The following is a 22737-nucleotide window of genomic DNA, read 5'->3' as shown; positions in this document are numbered from 1 at the left end:
GCTTGTATTCAAATTCCTGCTTTAATTTCTTCACTGTTTTAAGGATTCTTTGGGAGTTGGATCAATGTTCATTCAGGGCTGTATGGTGTCTTACAAGGACACTGTTTGTCCATCTGGTTCAGTGGTTTGTTTTGGTGGGATTTTTAAATGGTTATTTTTTGAATCACAAATTTACTTTCTGATTCTTTGCCGACAGTGTCCTCTAGCTTTAGTTTGCCCTTCAGTCAAAAATGCAGCCTCTACAAGCCTGCTTCTGTGTGTTTGTGTGTGTGTGTTTTAATTTTCAAGTGCTAAACTAACATCTAGTTTTGGTGTTCTCTAAGCAATTTGTCACTGTTCCAAGTCTTTCTACAGACAAGTTTGTTTGGTCAAATGGGCTTGTATGTCAATAGTTTTCATCTTGTGGCTGGTGGGAAAGATTGAAAACAGTTTTGCTAATGGTATTCAATGACATAATGTCTCATGAGACAAACAAGAATTCAAGAGACTCTCATGGTGTGCAGGACATGCAAGGCTGGGAAATGGTTAAATTATTTTGCTCTGTGTTTTGTTTTATCTGCCAGATAGTCTTTGCTTTTCTTCCTCAATACTTAGATGAAGCCACTTAAAAACCTGTTAAAGGATTCTGGATTTCTTTAGCATGTTGATTGTGCTTTGATCTGAAACCTTCAGAAGCAGCTCCCTTTTTCTACTGAACCTCTTTATAGCATACTCAGTATGGGCTTCTTCCAGGCAGTTAGCCTAGTTTTTGGTTATGTCTTCTTCACCCCTCTTGAGTTTTTAATTCATTCATTCAATCTTGGGTGTTCAAACCATAATTATATTATGTTGCTGGGGTTTTGCTTTGGAATACAAGCAGAGCTTGCATTTTTTGCTGCAAATGGAGTATTCTTCTTCAGAAAGAATGATGGAGAAAGTTCCTTCCCCAAAGGTGCTGAGCTTGAACTCCATGGCAGACAGAGAGGGTTCTGACCTCACAGCCCTTCCTGATCACTAATGGCATGTGATATCTAATCTCTGTGATACTATATAGTATGAGAGAGGCAATGGGAGGAAGAACATCATTTCTTCCTAGATTTTTTTGTGTGATGTCTGGCAATGTAGATGTCTGTTGAGTGTCTCTTAATAATGCCTGCTGTGCTGAGCTCTCATGAGGATGGTAAGATATGGGAGTGTCTGCTTTCCACACCAGGGCTGAGTGTAGGTTGGCCATGCCAGGATTGGATCAGCATGGACAGACATGTAGGTGCACCTACAGGGAATTTTAGAGCCAGGGGAGCAAAAAGCCTGTGGACATAATCCACTACCGCATCAAATACAGATCCAGGCTTGAAAGATCACAGTTTTCAATTTACAGATAAAATTCCACTTAAGTCTTTTTCAGTCCAGCTCTAACCAATTTGTTTATGTTGGTATCAGTCTCCCTCCTGAACCGTAGCCATGTTATTCATTTCAGAACAATGGAAAACTCTGTATGTAATCAAATGGGAAATCAGCTAGAGAAAAAATAAATATATCAGAATTCCAGAAGAATGTATACAGTGAATGAAAATAAGGAATAATAGCTGTGAAAATGGCATTAAAGAAAACCAAAACTGAATGTTGATAGTGGTGAAGGAATAGAGAAAATATGGTAAAATAGTGCAGACAAAAATTATTGAAGAGAATATTTGGCTTGCATTAACCTTGTCAATTGAGCTCTATTACTTTACATTATAGGTAAAACCAGTAAATAGCGGTTTTGTTCAATATCAGCACTGGGTGAATGAATTTAATTTATTGTAAAGGACATGTTCTTCACTGTACAATTTTAGATTTAAATTGCAAACCCCACATTGGACCTCTGTTACATTTGAACATGAAGAACAGTTGCATTGGGAAAAGCACCAAACTGATCTTCAGAATGATGTCTCCTTAGTATGTTGGATATGTGGACTCATATTTCCATTAACTTAGAGATTGTTCAGATATAGTAATGTGCAGATATTTTTGGAGTGTCTTTAGAATGCATCTTGAACAGCACTCAAATCCAGGCCAGCTTTACATTTCAAAGTTGCACATGCAGTAGAAAGGATCTGTGATTGCAGGATATAACTGTGTTCAAATAAAATAAGACTAAGTGAAAGAGAACTCTTGGACCTAACAAAGAGACAGCTGAGGAGAGAGCTTACAGAAGTCTCTAAGCTCACAAATGCTACAGAGAAGGTGAGTATGGTTATGAAAGGTCTGAAGCCAGAAAATGGAACTAAAAGAGCAATTTTCAAGCAAAAATAATATCTACAGTTATTGGTGAGTAAAAAATGTGTGTAACTCATTGTTTCCAAGATAATGTAGATGCCAAGATCTTATCTAAGTTCAGAAAGAGTTTACACTAATTCATGGAGGAAAACTATAAAGGGCTCTTCAGTACAAAGATACAACTTGTGTTCTAGAAGTCTTTAAGCCACAGTTTGCTGGAAAACAGGAGGGTATGTTGGGGAAGTGTAACCAAATACTTGCTATCTTTCCATTTTTGCCATCCATTTGCTACTACCCAAGCAGGTATCAGACTGCATGATTATTAGTTAGAAGCAAGCATTCAGCCATTCTCATGTTGCTGTTTGTCTTTTCTCATCAATACTTCTTTCTCCAATATGGTATGGAGGAAACACCAGAAAAAGTAGAAAATCTCTTAGTTGTACAACTTATGTATAGCTTGTGGAGTAAAATGAGTCCTACTGCCTTGCTTAAAACCTATTTATTTTTCCTATTCATAATTCTAATTCCTATTCTGCATAAATTTAGAGATCAGTTCTACGGTCATGCATTACCATGCACTTGGCTTTATGCATGCAGTATGCACGGCTTTATCTATTTGAAAAAACAAAAAGAAAAAAAATATTTTTTTCCTAGTTGAGCTTACAGAGAAGGAAATTCCAATGGTCTCATCCATGACTTTTCCACATAAAAGATAAATTTTGAGACTGAGATTACAGACACTCAAACAGGTCACTGGCATATAAAATCAAGTTGTCCTGATTTTTAAAAATTGTAAATGCATGATTCACTCTCCAATAGATATTTAGGATACCTCAGAAAGAATTGTTTTACCTCTTGACTAATCTAATTTTACCACACATTTAAAAAAATATCTTCCAATGAAGAGACAGCTTTCAACTGCACAGCTTGCTCATTTGTACACAGATACTATGTTGCAATTTGCTCCAGGCTTATGCCTCAAGCTTCATTCTCTATTTATGTGTCCATAGCTTTAATTATCCCGTAAATTACTTTGAAATCCTCAGGAGGAACTTTCCTATCCAAAGCGATATTTAGTTGTTATTTATTGTTGTAAGAGCAAAAAATGAGGCTACAGAACGTGAGTAGACACAAATTCCTGACCACACATCTCCAAAAGAGGTTGAGCAGCAATTTATGTTCTGTATTTTGCCCTTCAAACCAGTACTGCCTTTTTCTTTAGTTCATTTATCTAATCTAAGTCTTTGAGGTCAGGAATAGGTTTGATGTTGGCTTAATAGCAATAGGGCTCATTCATCCCCTGTAATGTTTCGTTTTGCTTGGGATTGCCTTCTCTTTCCACTGTGTCATCTACATGCTTCTATACCTTAAGCTTCAGTTCCCCACTGTATCTATCTTTTGTCTGAAATGTTACTTTCTCAAACCACAGCCTTACTTCAAATTGTATAATGCCCTCTTCCCTGCCAAAAGACAGACACTTAGGATGCTGTCTTTGAATGTATTCACTGGATTGAGGGCAAGTTCCTGCAGACTTTACATGTTACCCCTATGCTACCTCTTCTTTCATCCAGTCTGCTCTGTTGACTTGTAACAGCATTTTAATGCAACTCATGTACTTTTCATTCAGCTTCCCAAGCAATTATCTGGACAGAACTGTATGGGGTGATAGTGAGGACTTACTTGTGCACTCCCTGTGCTTTTTGAATGGCTAACTTTTGGGTTGGGTGATATCATGAAATGAACGTTAAGTATTTTTATCTTCTGATCTGTTACCTGCCCATTTACTTTTTCTCCTGTGAGAAGTTTCATCCAACTTTGGGTAACTAAATCAGATGCATAAATCCATCAGAAAATGCAGAGTGATCTGCATGAAATTAAGCTTTGCTTTAAATTATTTGTGGAGATCAAATATGCAACATTAGGTTCCAAACCCAGAAGACACTATTTTGTGTAACAAAGACATTTCCAGGTCTCGATTAAGAATCACCCTATGCAGTTTCTTGGATCAGACATTTAAAGAAAATGTGACCAACCTCCTCAGCTAATGTTTTACATATGCTGAACTTTTAAAATGGCAGATGTATCTTTCAGAGTTCGCATTTTTATACAACACAGTATTAGTAAGTTTATTTATGAATGTCTTTCTATACATAGTAACCAGCACTGAAAGGTATGAGAAACATCTGTTTCTCTTGGCAAGATAAAGTGTGAAAATCTTTCACAAATATTTTGAAGGTATCAAGAGTCAAAAAAGAAGAAGAAAAAAGATCTTTGAAAAATGAGAAGGGAGTTTGGAACATCAAATTCATTGTTCCCAAATTTCCTGGGAAAGGGGATATGTAGAGATGCAACACGAAATTAAATGTAGTTTAGTTTGGTTGCAAGTAATACGTATATATGTGCTTGGGACAGGGAAACATGGTAGTGCGGGAAAAGACCTGTAGCTGCCCTGGAAACTACTGTATTACCTCCAAAGAGACTGAAGCACTTCAATAATCATTTACTTACCTAAAGAGTTTTAACTGTGTCTTGTTTAGAGAGATTTGTGATACTGAGAGTTTAAATGTGTTGCTTCCTTAGTCCTTACTTGATCTAGAGTGCAACACCATGAGTTACAGGTCTTGCAATCCAGTATGTCTCCTCCTGCTGCCTGCAACATGAAGGAAAACTCTTGATAATGGCCATTTGCAGTTAGCTCTCACAGTTTCTCTAACTTGTTCTAAGAAAACCAAATGTTCAAGAAGAAAAAGCAGCTAATTTGCTTATCTGACACTTCTTTTGCTAATTGTGACTGTTTCGGCTCTCTCACAAAAATGATATGACAGTATGTATAACAGTAAAGAGATTGTTTGCTGGTGACTTACAACAATATCAGTTACTTGACAGTATTTACGTAATACTGCGCAAGTGGTGCATGGTTTCAATAAGCAAGCAAAAAAATAAATGGATAACTCACTTTGCCTCTTGTTTGTCTCCCTAGTAATATTTATGTTCTGGTTACAAGAACTGAAGAACTTAATTGTTTTATATTTAATTTAAAATGGATTATTTTTATAAGTAAATATTTGAAGTGGTGCATACTTTATTGCTTTTCTTCTATCAAAGATCATAAATAAACAATGGGGCTGGTAGCATGGTACAAATTCTGTTTGGGTCTTCTTTATACCTGCATATGGAAATAATTAATAACAAACAAGATAAAATCACCCTTCTAATTACATAAGCTCTATCAACAACAGCTTTTAATAAAAAGTTAAATGAGTATGAAGTGGAAAGTACTAGCCTGCTGAATCTATGCCACTGACCAAATAACTCTTCAGTTGAGTCCTGTGAACAAATCTAGGTGTAAATTTTAAAAAACATTTTGCATGATCCACAGAGGGACTTCAGCATCATAGCATTCAAGATTACAGGGGTACTGAAAAGCGACAAACTTCAGGAGGTCTTTTTGCATACATAGCGATTACAGTTTAAGGATATTTGAAATGAAAATTTGTTATCTAAAGTTGCAGTAATGCCTATGTTGAACTCTTTGTGAATGATCTAGTAGCACTTGGAATCTGAAAAGTGCCTGGGATCTATAGTAGTCTTTCAGGAAGTGACTATATCCTTTAAGAATTAATAAATATCGTTAGTTTGCAGGCCTGGCTTTAATTTTTGAGTGAAGTTGATTGACAACTTTCCATTGAAGTGTTTTTTTCAATTACGGTTATGGGAAAACATTTTTTTTCTCAGTACACTGGCTCAATTTTGTCATTTTTTTTTGTCAATTTCATTTGAATTTAACTAGCTCAGAATATTATATCTTAAAAACTGGTAAGTGCATTAGTTTTGAGCTCGATTGCAGCTCAAGATCTCATTTCTCTTATGCATCAATCATCCTAAAGAACTTGAACCCTTTGTGTTGTGAAGGAAGTTTCCCTTATCAGGGAAGGAAACAATCTCTGCATGAAGCTGTGTAGGAATCACAGCCAGGGACCCCTTTAGGGTTTGTGACAGTTATGGGATACAGGTAGGCTGAAGGCAGCTTCAGTGAAGAATGATTATTTATTTATCTATTTATTTAGTAAAACAATTTCTGAGAATGAATATTAGTCTTTCTTATGTAACACTTTTCCCAAATAAGTTTTGAAGCAGATGCAAAGCACATCATCAACTGATCTCTTCACTCCACACCAAAGGTACTTTGTGGTGGCAATTTTGTGCATGTTTCCTGGCAATGTGTGTCTATAATTAAACTCAGCCCCAGTCACAATATGAGTGAAGAGGTTGGTTTTGTGTGCTCTTAAAGGAGTCACACTGGAAAGGAACCTGGGAGATTATGGTATGTCATCTGTTCTCCAGAAGGATTTGCAAATACTGCCCATGTTAGAATCCATAAGGAATAGATCTTTTCTCCAGTCATTAAAATGTGTGTCTTTGTGGGATAAATGAGTCTATATGTTTTGTCAAAGGTACAGAAACTGCTATATTGAATTTGACAGTACTGTAGTCCTGTGCCAGATGGGGCTACATGAAGGTGAAAAAAGTCCAGTATTAAAGAACAATTTTCTCAAAAGCTTTGAGTGTCTTTCACCCCAAACAGGGTGTAGTTTCTGTCCTTAAGCAGAATAAATGTTGTCTATCATGTGTTAGGGTTTCCTCTCCACCACCACCTTTCACATAATAAGAACATAAGAAATCCCCGACTGATTAATCCCCTATGGTCTGCCAAGCCCAGAAGTGCCTCCAGCCTATTGTCTCCAGCAGTGGTAAAGGGAAATGCGATTTAAAGACCAAGCATATAAGGCCTGGCTGCCTTTTGCAGTCCATTCCCTTTGTATTTCTGCAGTATCTAAAGTCAATGTATTAGGGATGGTGGCTAGTATATCACTGCCTAGTCACTTTAGTATCCATATATAGACCTCTTGCCCACAAATTCATCCAACCTTTTTCTGAACCTGCTGACACTGTCTGTCTCCACAACCAGAATCTTCTGTTAGCAAAAAGTAGAATTGCTCTGCCTCTTGTGTATAGATGTACTTTTCATTTATCATGTTTTTAAATCTTCTTAGTCTCGTCAAGTAACCCTTGTTATAGTATTACAAAATTATGTTAACAGCAGTTCAACATGATGTAGGATATATGAGTAGGGCAAAATTTTGTATAGAACAACGTTGTTGTAAATATTCATTATTCTGTATTATTTTGTATTCTATTAAAGGAAAAAAATGAGCCTTTGCTGTGTTGTTTATAGGACTGGTAATGAACAGAGCGTTTCATTGTGCCATCTGCAGTGCCAATAAATCTTTTTCCTGCCTGTTTAACTACTTCAGAAGCCAGAATTTTATTCCAAAACAGACATGATAAATATATTTATGTTGTAGTTATAATTAAGGAGTTAAAATTATGATCACTTTAATTGTAGCTTAGGTTCTCTATTGCTCATTTTCCTGTTGTGAATCAAGCTTTAAAGTAGAAATGTTAGTTTCTAGTTAGACTATAACATTTAAAAATGCAGAGGCATTTAGAGGAAGAAAATCTTGCTGACAACCTATGTAATATGTGAATGAAGCAATCGGACAGAGAATGGAAATTAAATGACGGCCTTCATAAGGAACAGGAAGTTAAGGCTATGGATTCACTGTGGCAGGGAAGGCTCTATTTTAAGGGAGAGATCGTTCCCGTTTTAGACCATGAGGCATCACTGTGGCAATATACCAGTTGTTAACAAAGCAAATTATTAGTGACCAAGTATTCAATATATTTGACATTGCGTTTTTAAACAATTTATAGTCTGGAAATGAGGAGAAGATTATATTGAGCACTTGGTTCTCTTCAGAAACATTGTATAGCCATCTCTGTTACTGATCCTTCACTTCTTTTTCATTCTAAGAAATAACTGAGTATGCCTAAAAATAAAAAATAAGCTGTGAAAAATTGGTTTATTTCCTCTTTCGTACTTCTATGTAAGTATGGAGATTTATATTTTAATTTTGACCACAGATATGGCAATACTGGTCATTTCTAACTATAGCATATCTTATGTATCTGATTTGAGTCGTTTTAACCAAAAGCCCTTTGCCTGATTTTTTAGGATCAAATACATGTAGACTGGAACTTAACAACTCTACAAATATTTACTGAGTTTGCATGTTGAAATGGACTTTACTTTTCTGTAGGAGTTCATGACTGTCTGTGAATATGTGTGCTGAAAATTGTAATGCTCTCTCATTACAGCTTCTGCAAACAAGACAAGTTGCCCATTACATTTCAGTCTTGTGTGATCACGAAGGAGTGCCACGTGTCAGAGTGGTCAGAATGGACCCCCTGCTCCAAAACCTGCTTTGACATGACAACCCCTAAAGGTAATCGTACAAGATCACGGAGCATTAAACAGCTCCCTATCAGCAGTGAAAGTGAATGCCCACAATTAGAAGAAACAGAGCAGTGTGTTTCCCAAGGAGATGGTGTGGCACCGTGCATTACGTAAGTTGGTTCATTTAAGTTCTCCCTATACTAAAATGAAGAATTTCAATTAAGTGTACAGGGCTGGTAATGGAATATCAACAAAATCATTATTGAAGAAATAATAGGTTTGGTTTTTTTTTTTATCCTTTGCTTATTCAGTGCTCTTAAAAGCCTGAAGTCTGCCAATAGCTGCTATTATAGTGAAATCACTTCCTCGTCTAAATACAGGAAAAATAACAAATTCCTATTTTTTTCATTAGTGTTAACTTTTAAAAGAGAACATTTGTGTGTATGCAGGCACAGTCAAGACCATAATAAATTAATTGTATTAATGTGTCAGTGATCTTTTCCCTAAATAACATTTCTACCAGAATCATTGTTTTTTGAAGTACTTGTCTGTTTGCAGACAAAATGCTGAACATAGGAAAGGGGTGATGAACATCTGTTTAGCAACCAGTCTTTTTTTAGTGAGACTTGTATTCAGCACAACAAAGGCAGGACTGGGCCCCAAACAGAAAGTGGGAGAGGATAACAGCGACAGTAAATAAATTAACCCTGTTTAAAGTTTAGGAGAAATGACAGCAAGCACTTTATGATTCAGGAGATTGCTGTAATCCTTGCCAACTAATCGAGATTAATATTTAAAGTCCCAACTGTGCTTTTTCTTTATCAGACTGAGAAGAGGGTCTGGGGAAATGTCATTTGATATTAAGCATCTTTCACTGTGGTGCATATTTTTCATTTAAGAGTTGAAAAGTCATCTTTCCCTGTCTACAGCCACACTGGGAAGCAGTTCGCTTGATTTAGCCTTAAAGTACTCGTTGAGTAGAGAACTCTGTGGCATTTCTTGCAGTTCGTAATCCTGATTGGGGTTTTAACTGGGAGTCACAGATCATCTTTCCTGTGCATTCACTGATTAGAAAGCTCACAGTTTCTCATCATTTATCAGTACCCAGCAGGGATGTTTCAGTACTGAAGACCATCTTCCTCTTGAAAGGAAGATTGGTGAAAAAGGAACTTAATGAAAGGTTTTTCTGAAGTAATAGTAAAAAAATACAATTATAGTTTTACATTGATACTCAGGAGAAACTTCTGTCTCTCTTATCAAAGATGAACAAGAGGCTTTTGGGTTGGTTTTTGGGGGGTTGGGTTGTTGGGTTTTTTTCCCTCTCCTCTTCTGGCTCTTAGGTTTCTCAGCGTGAACATTTCTTTGATATTTTGGCTTTGGTTTATATAAATAGTCTAGCTCTAAACAAATGCTGAGAGTCACAACCTTGCAAGTTAGCTTATCTGAACTATATGTCTCTGTATATCAAGTTTTTCTTCCCTCCAATAAAATATTTATACGTGCAGTATGTTTCAGGAACTGAACAGAAAAGGCCTTCATAAAAAGTAATGATTTAAAAAGTGAGATAACAGAGGAAAAGTTCCCATGCACATAAAATATCAGACTTAACACATCTCTGTCTACAAGAAATTGTGGGGCTTAGGCCTTTTAGAAAATGAATAAAGCTATTAAGTTGTTTCAGCTTGTATATCTTAATGCTGTGTAAAATGGCTTCGTGATTTCTAAAGACCCAGTTAACCAAATTTGATCCAGGTACGGTTGGCGGACCACAGAGTGGACAGAATGCCGTGTCGATCCTCTCCTTAGCCAACAGGACAAGAGGCGAGGAAATCAGACAGCGCTGTGCGGAGGTGGCATTCAAACCAGGGAAATGTACTGCGTGCAAGCTAATGAAAATCTCCTCTCCTATTTAAATACCCTCAAGGAAAAAGAAGGTAAATTTGATTCACTTGCAATTGAATTAGTGTGAAATTGGAGCACTTCAGTATTCCAGAGCTCCCTGACAACCATTGTCTTCTGTCATGAGCGCCTTCTTACCTTGCAGGTTACTGTAATCCATGCTTAAAAAAATCTAGTTCAGAAGAAAATACTTAATTGCAGTAGCAGGGAGTTCACTCTCTCTGCTGCAAATATTAGTTCCTAGCTACAAATTACTTTTTCTTAATATTTACTGAAAAATATTGTCTTATGTGAAGAATGTCTCTCAATAAGAAAGAGCATGGGAAGGTGGGTCAGAAATCCTAGATTTGGTTCCTTCATATACTGTAGATTTCCTGCCTGTCCTTGAGCTGGGTGATGAACCTGTGCGTTTCAGTGTGCAGATGGAATATGCCAATTTGGGCATGTAAAGTCAATATAGAAATGTGTAAAAATGTTGCAATCTTTCATTCTCAGGGAACTGATTTTTATTTCCTTTTTTCTTGGTTTGGTCAAGTTCTTAAGTTGCTTTGAGGACTTTAAGCCAATATGATTTCATGGGTTTGTTTCCTGAATGAAAGTGAGAAGAGGTTATTCCTTGTCACTGTTACAGCCTGTACAGCTTCTTAAGAAATGAGAAAATAGCTTAGGAGACAAAATCTTTAATTCGTTTGGTATAATACATACTGAAGAACAACACTTTAGTATTTTATGTTACTTCTACTTCTGCATAGATACAGATTTAGAAATTAGTAATTAAGCTAAATGCATTTGGCTTGTTAATCCTCTTCTGTAGCAGTTTCATAGAAACACACTATTATTAAAAAATAAATAAATAAATACAGCCTCATACTTCAGGAAAAGCGACATCATTTCACAAGTCATGTGTAATACAGCATTTAGATAACAGCTGACAAAACTGCAGGCTAGTGAGGTTTCTGCTGTGGGTTAAAGGTACTCTCAAACTTGCTGTACGGGTAGAGTTAGTGGGGAATATTAATGCCGACATCCATTTCAGCATGACTGCTCAGATCAGTGGGGTGTGACTTGTGTGCTCCGTGGGCCCCACATCTGTATTTATTAAAGAAGAAGCTTTCAAGCCGTTTCATTTAATGGAAATCAGCTTCCATCCAAGGGCTTTTAGTAAATCGCCTCTGCCAAACAAAGTTTAGATCCCACTGCCTAAGAGAAAAGGAGTAAAAAGCTCCCAGCTAAGGAGCGGTAACAATAAAATCAGTGGCAGCTTACTGTTCAGAATGATTATTAGGATTTTGGTAGGCTGTGAAGTCTCGCTGGCTTAGGTGGGTGTGAAATCTGCCCTTATCAGAGTGTGACAGGAATACGAGGAGCCCATCAGGAGGTAATCTCTGCAGACCCCGGAAAGCTGATTAAAATGTAACTCGTCTTTGGATGCATAAACATGAGAACAATTTTTCAAGAGCTCAAACTAGGGGTGAAGTGGGTCTTAGTTTAAAAAGGAGCTCTGGGGTGTTTCCGTATTAGGGGGCAGATTTTCAGAAGAGCTGCTTCTGCACTCATCCACCCTCTCTCCCCCCTCCCATCTTGGATTCGGTGTGGGCAAGAGCTGTTCTCCAGGCCCTCCTAGGAACAAGCAAATCAGTGCCTCTAAAAACGATACCATTTGAAAACTAGGAGTAGTTTGAGGAGTAGTTTGGGAGAAAGCTGGGGGAGACGCCTAACAGTTTTAGCTGTGGGGAAACGCCTTCATTTCAGGGTAGTTTGCGGTTGGTTGTAGTGAATGCTGTCTCAGTAAGGCTGCTTTGAAGACCTCCGTTCTCATATACTCACGGTGGCGTTTCCCTGTTATTTCAGAAAGTCAGTCACAGAGCAAGTCGAAGGCTAGTGCTGCACCTCTGCTATCGATCACTTTTGAAATAACAGGTGGGTAAATTAAGGCCTCTGACCTGGCCTTTCAATCAAAAGCGTGCAAAGGAGTCAACGTCCCTTTCAGGGGAACTACGTTGGCTATATTTGTATAACTAACATGTTTATATAGCTCTGAAAGAGTTTAATGGATTTGTGCATTGAGATTTGTGCATTTGAGATCAGTTTGAAAGTGACAGGCCTGAACTCAAACTGGTGAAGTTCGTTAGCCAGCTAGGACGCCAGGACAGTTTCCTGCTCCCACTCCTGAACCGTTTCAGCGAGTGACTGATTTTCCTCTTGGTTGCGAGCGCTGGGAATTGCTTCGTTGCATCCATCACAGCTGCTATTTCCAGTCCCTTTTGTAGATTTAAAACACTGAGTTAGGGGTCCAGTAAGAATCTGAACTTTCAATACTTAGCTAAACCAGAATTCCTCACGGCATGCAGGTCTGTATTGTCTCCTATCAGAATTCATAAATTTAGACTAAGGAAGAAGAGACAGTGTTGAGTGTAATAATTAGGCAGCTGACAATCAAGGTTCCTGGATGTTGCTGTCATTCTGCCATTTACTTGCCACTGACTTAAATTGTTTCATCTCTATTCACCTATTTAACCTATAAGTCATGAAGTTTCTCTCACAGTAAGCCTATGAGGTAGATTGTGTCATCTGTTTCCAAGTACCTTTAAAACTCTCAACATAGAATGAGGATGGGAGGAAAGTTCCTTTATGAGCATAAAGTTTATTAGCTGTGAAACCAGTGTGACAAATCACCAGGAGGAAAATGAAGTTGTGTCTGCTTATGCTGATGCAGCCACATACAAATTCACTTTCTTTGCCAGCCTGGTCATTACTGGGCCCTGGTCTGTTGATGGTTTCTGGACAAGAATGGGGAGGTTGAGATCTTGATAAACGTAGCAAATACTTAAGACCAGAACTGTGTTTTTTTCTTTTCAGTTCTTTTTAAAATGCAGTAATTCCAGGAGGTGCTTTACAAGGGGATAAAATATATTCAGCTAAACTTTCCTAATATAGTAGATGATTTGAGGACAGGGTGATTGAATCTCATTCTAGTTTTTAGGTCACTACCTCAAACCATTCAGAACTGAGTAATTTTAGTTAGACTGAAGGAGAAAGAGAAATTATCAAAATGCATTCACTTTTCTTTCCATTTTTGGCCCAAAATTTACTCAAATTCCACACAGAGCTTGTAGTACTATATACAGTCTAATCAGCATTCAGCATCGCTGCCAAGAAATAAAGAACAATCTTTATTGCTGCCACAGGACGGTATGAAAGGACAGAGATAAGACAAGGATTTAAACTAAATTTCTGCATCCAGCATAATTTTCTCTCAAAGCATCTTTGCTAAACAACAAGCAGCAAAAGCTGAGTTCGTTTATACTTTGATGCTGGAAGAAATCAATTTAAATTAATGGGAGCAAGCTGTTCATAAGATACCCAGGCAAGGCTATTTTATTGTCATCTCAAAGAAAGGACTCTGAGTAATACTCAGTGAAATACACCCTGAGTCTTCAATGATGAAAACATTTTTTAATAACCTAGAATATAACTTGTCTGTCCTACTGATGAATCCTTTTGTTTTAAAAGCAATATATAACAGATCTGGTAGCAGACATTTGTACATCACTTATGTTCTAAGAACAGCATTTCAAAAATATTTTGGCATATTGAGAGATATATTGATACCACTTACCTGTCCCCAAAGCACTTCTTTCTTCCCCTACACTCTAATGAGTGATGGAAAAGGCAGGTATTTTCAGTAGGTGTTTTCATGGTAAGTTTATTTAACAATGTTTACTGACAAGACCTAGAATTCTTACTGGACTGATACCTCCAAAAAAATTGAAATAGCATTCCTATTACTTAAGTCAGCCTCTTTAAAGCCAAACACAGTCATAATTCCTCAAATTTTAGAAGTTCAGGACCATCACAAATTTAGCTTGAAGCTAAATAAATGGATTGCGACAGTAGCACAGTAGTACCTTCAATTGGCAGACTCTAAAAAAAATCTGATTGAGGTATGGAACATCTGTGATATGAAAATTGCTATTTAAAGCTTCCTGATGAAAGGTCTTTGTTATTTTTCTGAGTAACATCCCATGAACTAATGTGATGGTAAGTGCTTTATGTGGATGCATGCTGGAGATGAAGCAAGGCATTCCCCAGAACACTTTCTCTGTTCTCTGAAACAAGGCTGGGTCTCAGGGGTGTAATTGACCCTTAATTTCAACTGTCTCACTTGGGCAATTCCCTGATTAAATCAAGATTAAAAAAGTACAGTTAGCAATCACTTACTCGTTTTCTTTTTTTATTAGAAACTATTCAATACAAATTCAATTACAGGCAAATTATGTTTATTTATATCCATGTTCTACACAAAATATGCATATTATGTTGATTATCATGCACATTAGGTGTGCATGTCAAACTTATTGTAAAATTCAGTGTTCTGTCATAAAATTTAATTCCAACATAGCATTATGCAAATGTTGGAATATTTGTTCTTGTATTATTTTGTGTTAAGAGATTGGTGAGCTGGAGGCAGTAATGTTGAATGACTGTCTGCCATCCTTATGCCTTCATTATGTGGAGCAACACAGTGTAAAACTGTGCCAAAGGAGGCAACGTGGGAAAACTACAATAGGGAGGCTGATGATTTTTCATTCCCTTTTCCCCTTAAAAAGTGAGAATTAAATGCTTTTCCTGTAACTGGAAAGACCATCTACTTAGAAAGTCTGAATGGAAAAGGACACAGGTATCTACAAATGAGACCATACTTTACCAACCTGATGCTTACTTTAATGTTGTATCTGTGGTTATCGATCTCGTCTTTCAGAAGGATATTTCATCATATTCTGAACTTATTTCAGAATATGTTTCATCAGAGAGCTCTTTCCATCAAAAGAGACTATTTATAGTGGTGGCAGAAAATTAATGAGGTAACTTGCCTGTGAAAAAATGCTGAAGGAGTAGGATAAGGGTGTTTTAAGTTAAGGAATTGCATGTTTCTTCAATCAACCAAAGTGAATGAATATGGCAGACTTCACCTTGCCTTCTAGCAGATACTCTCTGCTTAGTTTAATATTTTGTCAAGTCCTATATTATGAAAGAGAATTAAAATCCTGCTTGTGATGAAATGGTACATTTTGGTTTAGAGTTCTGTGCCTTACTGTGGCATCTTATACAGTTGTCCTATTATTTGTGTAACCTGGGAAATCAAAAGAGTAAAGTATGGAAGGTGCAGGGTGATTTTGACCTGTTCCAGAGCTTATTGATCCTTAAAAACAAGAAGAATCTGCCTTGGCATATGTCTTTATAGATTAATAATATTTTAATGAAAAAAGTCAATTGTCTTCTGCAGCTTTTTAATTATTTTAAATATATTATGTGTATATTTATTTATATTCTATGCAAACCATGTATGTATCTAAAACAAAGCCTTTCTTGAACTAAAGCTGCTACTGCACGGATCTTATTGCTGAGTGTGCACTTTTGTCATAATTTTAACTGTATTTCAGGTTATAGCTTGAAATTAATCTTCTAAATATTAATTAGGCAGGGTTTTGAAGTTATAGTATCATATAGGAGCAAATGGATTTATCCAGCTTTTTGTTCTGTTTCTTAAGTGAAGACATACTGAATAAGACAGCAGGACATCAATTTACACAGAGCGCGATGTGGACAACTACAGTTGTAGTAACATGATCTATCCATTAAATGAAAGGACTAGATCTGAGAGGGTGCTGCAATATCTAGTCTTCCTCACTCCACATAATCAGATTTGGGTCAGTTCACATGGAGAGTTAAACTGACTTCTGTTTCATTTTTTCAAGGCAAGCGTTTTACCATCACTTCATCAGATTAAAATGACAATAGCAGCCTTTCTGAATGAAGGATGGTTCTGTCCACTTAGAGCTGAGGATCATGCCTGGTGACACGTGAGAAATGTGTTTACTTTGTTTTGACAGCCTCAAGGCCAGTGGACCGTAGGCTGTGTACGGGACCTCTTCCCAGCACCTCCCAGCTGTGCCATATCCCCTGTCCTACAGAGTGTGAGACCTCGGCATGGTCAGCCTGGGGACCATGCACCTATGAAAGCTGTGATGACGTTCAGGCCAAGAAGGGTATGTAAAAATTCAGTGAAGCCTTTTAATGGTGGTTATTTCATATTCCAAAGTCACTAGGCACCTCTGGCTATGCAAGCATACTAAATTTTGTACGAAGAAGGGTATATCCAGTGCCTCTGAGCATCAAAAAAAGGTCCTTGATTTAGCACTATATTTAGCATTACAGTTCCACCAAAGCTGGGAAAAGTGTAGGCTGTTTATTAGGTTCTCAAGGTCAATTTGGGTTATTACAGGTCAATTTCAGTTTTAAACCTTTCAAAATGAAAGTGATATAGTTTGTATATGTCTTCAGATCACAATTCTGTCTCGAAAGGAGGACAAAAGGAGCCTTTGAGCTGCATAGTCTCCAAGTCACTCAAAGATTTACAGTTCAGTGATAGCTTAAGAATTCATCAGTAGACCACAAAGCATGCTCTGGCAAAGAGTTGGGATGATTTGCTGTTGATAAGTGACACTGTTTTACTGATGACATATGTGCTGGTTTTAATTTTCACATGTTTTACAGTTTATTTCTAAGCAGAACAGATTGTAGTAACCTGACAGCAAAATAGGAAAGCAAGAATACAGTGACAAGGACCTCATGTAAGAAATCTGCAGGTTTCTGGCTGTAAATGAGAAAAACTAGCCTAGTCATTGCTGCGATGGGACTATCTGACAAAATTTGAGAACACAGACTTGGTTCCTTCATTGAAAACACTCATAAGAAAGGGCAGCCACATATGTCCACTTGAAGGAGCAAATGTAATTACCACATTAGCTTAGCTGCTTCTTCCTGCAATACTGCTAGCTACACTTCAGTCTGGGCAGCAATAATACAAGTTTTACAATGCTGTCTCACAGTAATGCGACCCAACCTTGATCAGTTCAAGAAGGAAGAAGCAGTTCAGTGGATTGTGTCTTCTCTGAGTACAGTGGTCAAGTAACCTGTTATTTCTGTTGCTGTTCCATCACTGAAGGATTTGCTACATTTTCAGGGGTAATGCTTAGGTTTGTAGACTGATTTGGACACCTGCCTAATGGAAACATTAGGATACACTTTATGCAAGTCTTTATTCCTGCACACGTGAGCAGGGATCTTTTCTCAACTGCCAATGTTTTCCTCTTATCTGAAAACGCTTGTATTTTATTTTCTAATTGCATTGACAGTTCTTCTGAGAGAATGATGCAAAAGTTGTACAGGCACTCCCAGTTTTAGCAGCAAGTCTCTCTGCATATTTCAGGAACAGCCCTTTACTATGGATTATTTGCCTCCTTTGTTGCAGTGGACTCTGGGGTTCTTTTTTTGAAATTATATCAGCCTTTTGTGGCAGGCTCAGTAAAACACTATGACATAATTTGGCTGACTTCTTCAGTTTAGAAAAAAAAAATTAACGATACAAGGAAATGTATTTTTAATGTAGTATTTACTATAATTTAATTAAGAGGCATGTCTGCAAACAAAGAATCAATTCTTGCACATATGTGTTTCAAAACTCCTGTTTAGTTTGTGTCCTGGTAGAAATTAAAGAGTTATATGTAATATTTTATAAAAAAAAAATCTGTGTATTACTAACCTGCCTGAATATTGAGATAAAACAAAGGAGAGTGTGAAAAGATGTGAAAAGAAACAAAACTTTGCCGAAAGTTAAAATATTCTGATCAGATATATCAGAAACTATAGAATATTATTACATGAGAAACTATTTCCTGAATCCAGTTGGTTTGGTTAGGTTGTTCTGACTATAGATTTAGTATGGCTTTTTCAACATGCCATCCTAAAAGTGAGAGAGAGGGTTATTCTTGGAGACTGACATTGACTGGGCAGATGACACACTGTATAGAGGCCCATCAGTTCCTCTGATCCAAAATGAGCTTAAGTAATCTTAAGGAAATTTGTAAATGCTTGCAAGGGAATATTTTGATGTTACTTACTGAAAATTTGCTCATAGGATTTCTTGGGTTTATTTCTGTGACTTGCCTTTTCTGGTAATGTAGTCTTTTTTTTTTCTTTCTTTCTTTCTTTTTTTTTGGGGGGGTGGGGGGTGGGGGGAGTGTTTAGAAGCTGATTTCACTTGATAATCCATCCTTGTTGGAAGATACCTGAGAAGAAAACAGAGAACATATTTGAGAAACGGCAACCCAGCAGTCTAGTTAAGATTTGTTAGATCAGATGGATGCAGCAAGAGTGATGCACAGGATATTACTCCTGTCTCCCTCCCAGAGTATGTATGACTAGGATAAACAGGTGTTTAAGGCAAATCTCACTGAATAAGCTCAAAACTTGTGAGGCTTTTGTTAAGTTTTACCACTCTTCCTTCTTTAATGATTTCTTCTACACAGTTATCTAAAATGCGGTGTTGCGCTGAGTGACTGTGGTATCTTTTACACAGAAGAGAAACAGAAGTGTTCACTCAGGTGTAGATAGATAAAAATCTCTTCACTTTGCATTTTAGAATTGAATTATTCTGCCCTTTGTATTTTCACGGACATTTCAGGCTTTAAACTAAGGAAACGGCGCATCACCAATGAGCCTACGGGAGGAACAGGAAACTGCCCTCACCTGCTGGAAGCCATCCCGTGTGAAGAGCCCTCCTGCTACGACTGGAGAATCATGGGACTGGAGGAGTGCATTCCTGACAATGAGAAGCCATGTGGCCCCGGTACGCAGGTTCCTGTTGTCATCTGCGTCAACAGTGATGGTAAGATGCTTTTCCCCACAGTCCACACTGACTAGAGTGAAGGCACTAAAATGTAGTCCAGACGGGTAGCAGTTTTCGTTGTTCTCAGCTTTCTCAGTCCTTAAGATCAAGCTGTCTGGAATAGAGAGAAATGTCCATTAGTATTGGTTAGATAGGATAGGCCCTCTAGCTGCTATAGGATCAAGCTCCTTCCTCTACACACTTTTCGAAGTTTCCCGAAGAGACTATGAGAAAAGTGAATAAAAAACAACTATTGCTTTTCAGTAGGTCAGACTCATACCTGCAATGACTTGACAGAATTCCCTGATGTAATCCCACTAACAAATCTGATCCGCTGTGTCCAAAACCAAATAAAGCATGAGAAAGTAAGATGCATTGCAGTAAGTGTAGCTGGAAGAAAAATAATAATGTGTTTATTAAAAAGCAAGGTTTGATGTGTGTTATGGAGTTGGTTTGACAGTCCAGGCTGTCTTGCTTCTCCAAAAGGTCAAAAAAAATGCCACCGCTATTCAATTATCCTCTGTGAGAGAAAACAGATTTTGCATGACATAGGCATAAAAGCCACTTTTGAAAGCTGCTTACAAAATACTTTAATCTACAGAAGACTCATGAATTACTGTTGCAAGAATATTCCTTATTCATTAGTCATATTATAGTCTAGAGCAGCATATGAATTAAAATAATTGTACTCACTACCGTGTAGTTATGGTAAGAGACCTCTAATTCCCTATAGAGGATTAAGTAAGGGTACACCTCTGATGAGTGTTTAACAGCTGTACAAAATACTTTGTAATTAAATTGGTCTGAAGTAATAAGAACTGATTATAGAGAGATTTAAACCTTGAGCTTTCATGCTCAAGAATTTGGGTCATAATTGAGTTTTGGGGTTTAAATTGAAAACCTTAGAGTGTAAGCTTTATTTTTCTGCATACACCTAACAGAACTGGTAACCATTTTTACATCTCAGAAAGAGATTAGCCTAGAATTGCATATTGAATCCATTACATTTTATGTCCCTTTCTCAAAAAATTTCCCTTCAGAGTGTAATGATTTCTTGGCAACAATACTGAAACTATTTGAAATCCTGGTTGTCTACATTTTCAGATGAAAAAATGTCCTTTCCCTCATAAAAGAAAGTTTTTCCTAAATAATTCTGTATTTTCCTCTCTTTTTTTAATAGCAAAAAAAAATCAGTAAAACAAAAAGAAAGCATATCTTTTTGCTTTACTAGATTTTGTATAGTTTGGCTTACCTTTGGTTTTGAGGAGTGGTGTTTGTTCACATGTCTAACTTCTGATTAGCCTAATTTCTTACTAAATTGTAATATAAACATTTATATTGACTGTAATTTATTGTAACCATAATACATTTGGAGCATGCAATTGAGCTACTAAACTTTGAGATATGTTTTATGTATACGGGATTTTCTATTGTTCTGTTTCAAACTCACGGGATTTGCTCTCTGCACTGCATGGGCTTTGGTTTTGGACAAATTTGACTTGGAAGACTTGTGATTAACTTTTTTACTCCCAGTACTAATCTTTGTCTGTCTTTCTGAATTATATGATGTTACATATAGCTGTAATTATATGGCATTATACGTTGCCTATTTCAGCAATCTGTCCCAGAAGGAGCAAGAAGTTGGGCTTTGGCCATGTGCCTGTCAGTCTTTAAGATTAAAGAGTTGTGGACACAGATTCAAAGAAAGGAGAAAACAAATTGCAGTTATAGTTTGTTTTGCAAAGATCCAATCACCCACAAAGATATGTGTTCAATATCTTTTGACGGAGTGCAATAGCAATGGAGAGTAATGTAGTGGATAACCTTAGCTCTTCCTTGAAATCGCTTCCTTCTCTTAGTAAAGCTCTTCTATGATCTTCACCAGTAATACCAAGCGGCTTTTACTTAGGTCTCTCCTGAGAAAGACTAGCATGATACAGTAGAAGCAAACAAAGTACAAAGTAAGGACCCACCAACCTCGGTAGTCTCTCCCTCCAAGCAAACTCTGCTCAAGCATCTCCTTACTTTCCCTCCCACAGCACCAACCCACTGAAAATCCTGTAGGCAACTCTTAAATGCTCCTCTGAACACGCACCACCACCCCTTCCCAGGTAGCTCCCATCTAGTAGTACTCTGTCCTCCTACCCTGGCACACGTATCCTTCTTCATCAAACACTTGTTCTGGGCATCCAGATTCTGCTCTGCAAAATCTGGGAGAGCAGCACCTTGCAATCAGGCAGGTTTTGCATCAAGACCCACAGCTGCAAGGTAGTTTGCAGTAAAATAAAGTTTGGAGAATGCTACTCTTCCATTGTCTAAACATCATGGTTTAACTTAATCATCGTATGAAATTTGTGATATTCGGTGTTCTTTGAGCACTTCTTGGAGAAGACTACATTGACTGTCAGTTAAAGATTGTTCAATTAACGGGATACATAGTTTGTATGATAATCATGTGTTGCTATAATTTTGATCTAAATGGCACAGGGATTTTTGTTCAGTTTTACAGGTAAAAATGATTGTGAAGAGAAACAATGTGTGGAAAGCATTAATTATCAACTAAGTTTGCTATGTTACTTAAACTGAACTAATGTTTGCTTAACGATAATCTCTTCAGTCTCTTCAAGAGCTTTTTTTTTTTGAGTTCATATGAATTAATTAGCCAATGTTAAATCAGTGCCTGGATAGGAAAGGTTGGATCAAAGGGACTTAAGTGTATTAAAACAAAATTGTATTTTCTCCTTGGCTTCTGTTTTATAAAATGAAAAAGGCTGGGGTTATAATTTTCAGAATAAGCATTGTACTGTAAATGTACTGCTTTAACATAAGATAAACCCCATGCTGATGAGTATCTTCTCTTTCTGTTGACTGTTGCATTGTTATATATGTTTAAAACATAATTAGTTGGGATTACATGTCTTGACCTGGGTATTTTACTTTAGAATTAGAATCAAGTAACAGTGTTTGTGAGATTGTTTTACATAATTGGAATGAGCTTGTCTCTTCAATTTGGTGTAAAGATAAGAGTCATTACAGCCTTTGAGACAATAGCAACCAATAGATTATCCTCCCGTGTTGTTGTTGAGGCCTGTGATTGTCATTCTCTTTCCACAGCGGATTGCAGTAATCAGAATTTTCATTCAGGCTGAAAAAAATATGACATTCAGTACCCCAGGTTGTCATTGCAGAGGCTATAATGAATTTTGATGTATTTTATTATATAAATGGAACTTCAGCCTTTTACTGTGGAAAGAACCTTTCCAGAATAAATATTCTTCCAGGAAATTTTACAAAGGAGCTCCTTTAGGTCATAAAACCTCCTTTCGGTTGTGGAAGATCCAATATTGGACAGAAGCTGATCAGAATTATTATTTTAATAATAAGAGATCTATGGCTAATGTTCCATGCAGCAGATTAACTTTTGCTAATGATAGAATGTCTTTTTTTTTATTAAATAAATTGTAATTCATCTATTTTTATATATATGTAATACATATAAGGCATACTTGCATGCACATACAGAAGGAATGTACATATTATCTATTATTAAGTTCTTTAATGCGGTTCAGAA

General features: G+C 37.0%; 1 protein-coding gene across 1 annotated transcript in view; it reads left to right on the top strand.

The window, feature by feature from the left end:
* Positions 1-22737, top strand: part of THSD7A (thrombospondin type 1 domain containing 7A) — a 217854-nt gene that overhangs the window by 95764 nt on the left and 99353 nt on the right. The window contains exons 3-7 of the mRNA XM_059818868.1: positions 8458-8706; positions 10289-10470; positions 12287-12355; positions 16330-16485; positions 18963-19166. Coding sequence (XP_059674851.1) covers positions 8458-8706; positions 10289-10470; positions 12287-12355; positions 16330-16485; positions 18963-19166 — 860 coding nt within the window. The remainder of the gene's footprint in view (positions 1-8457; positions 8707-10288; positions 10471-12286; positions 12356-16329; positions 16486-18962; positions 19167-22737) is intronic.

The sequence above is a fragment of the Gavia stellata genome, chromosome 6, assembly GCF_030936135.1.
Source record: "Gavia stellata isolate bGavSte3 chromosome 6, bGavSte3.hap2, whole genome shotgun sequence".
Lineage (NCBI taxonomy): Eukaryota > Metazoa > Chordata > Aves > Gaviiformes > Gaviidae > Gavia > Gavia stellata.
This window is presented reverse-complemented; position numbering and strand designations above follow the sequence as displayed.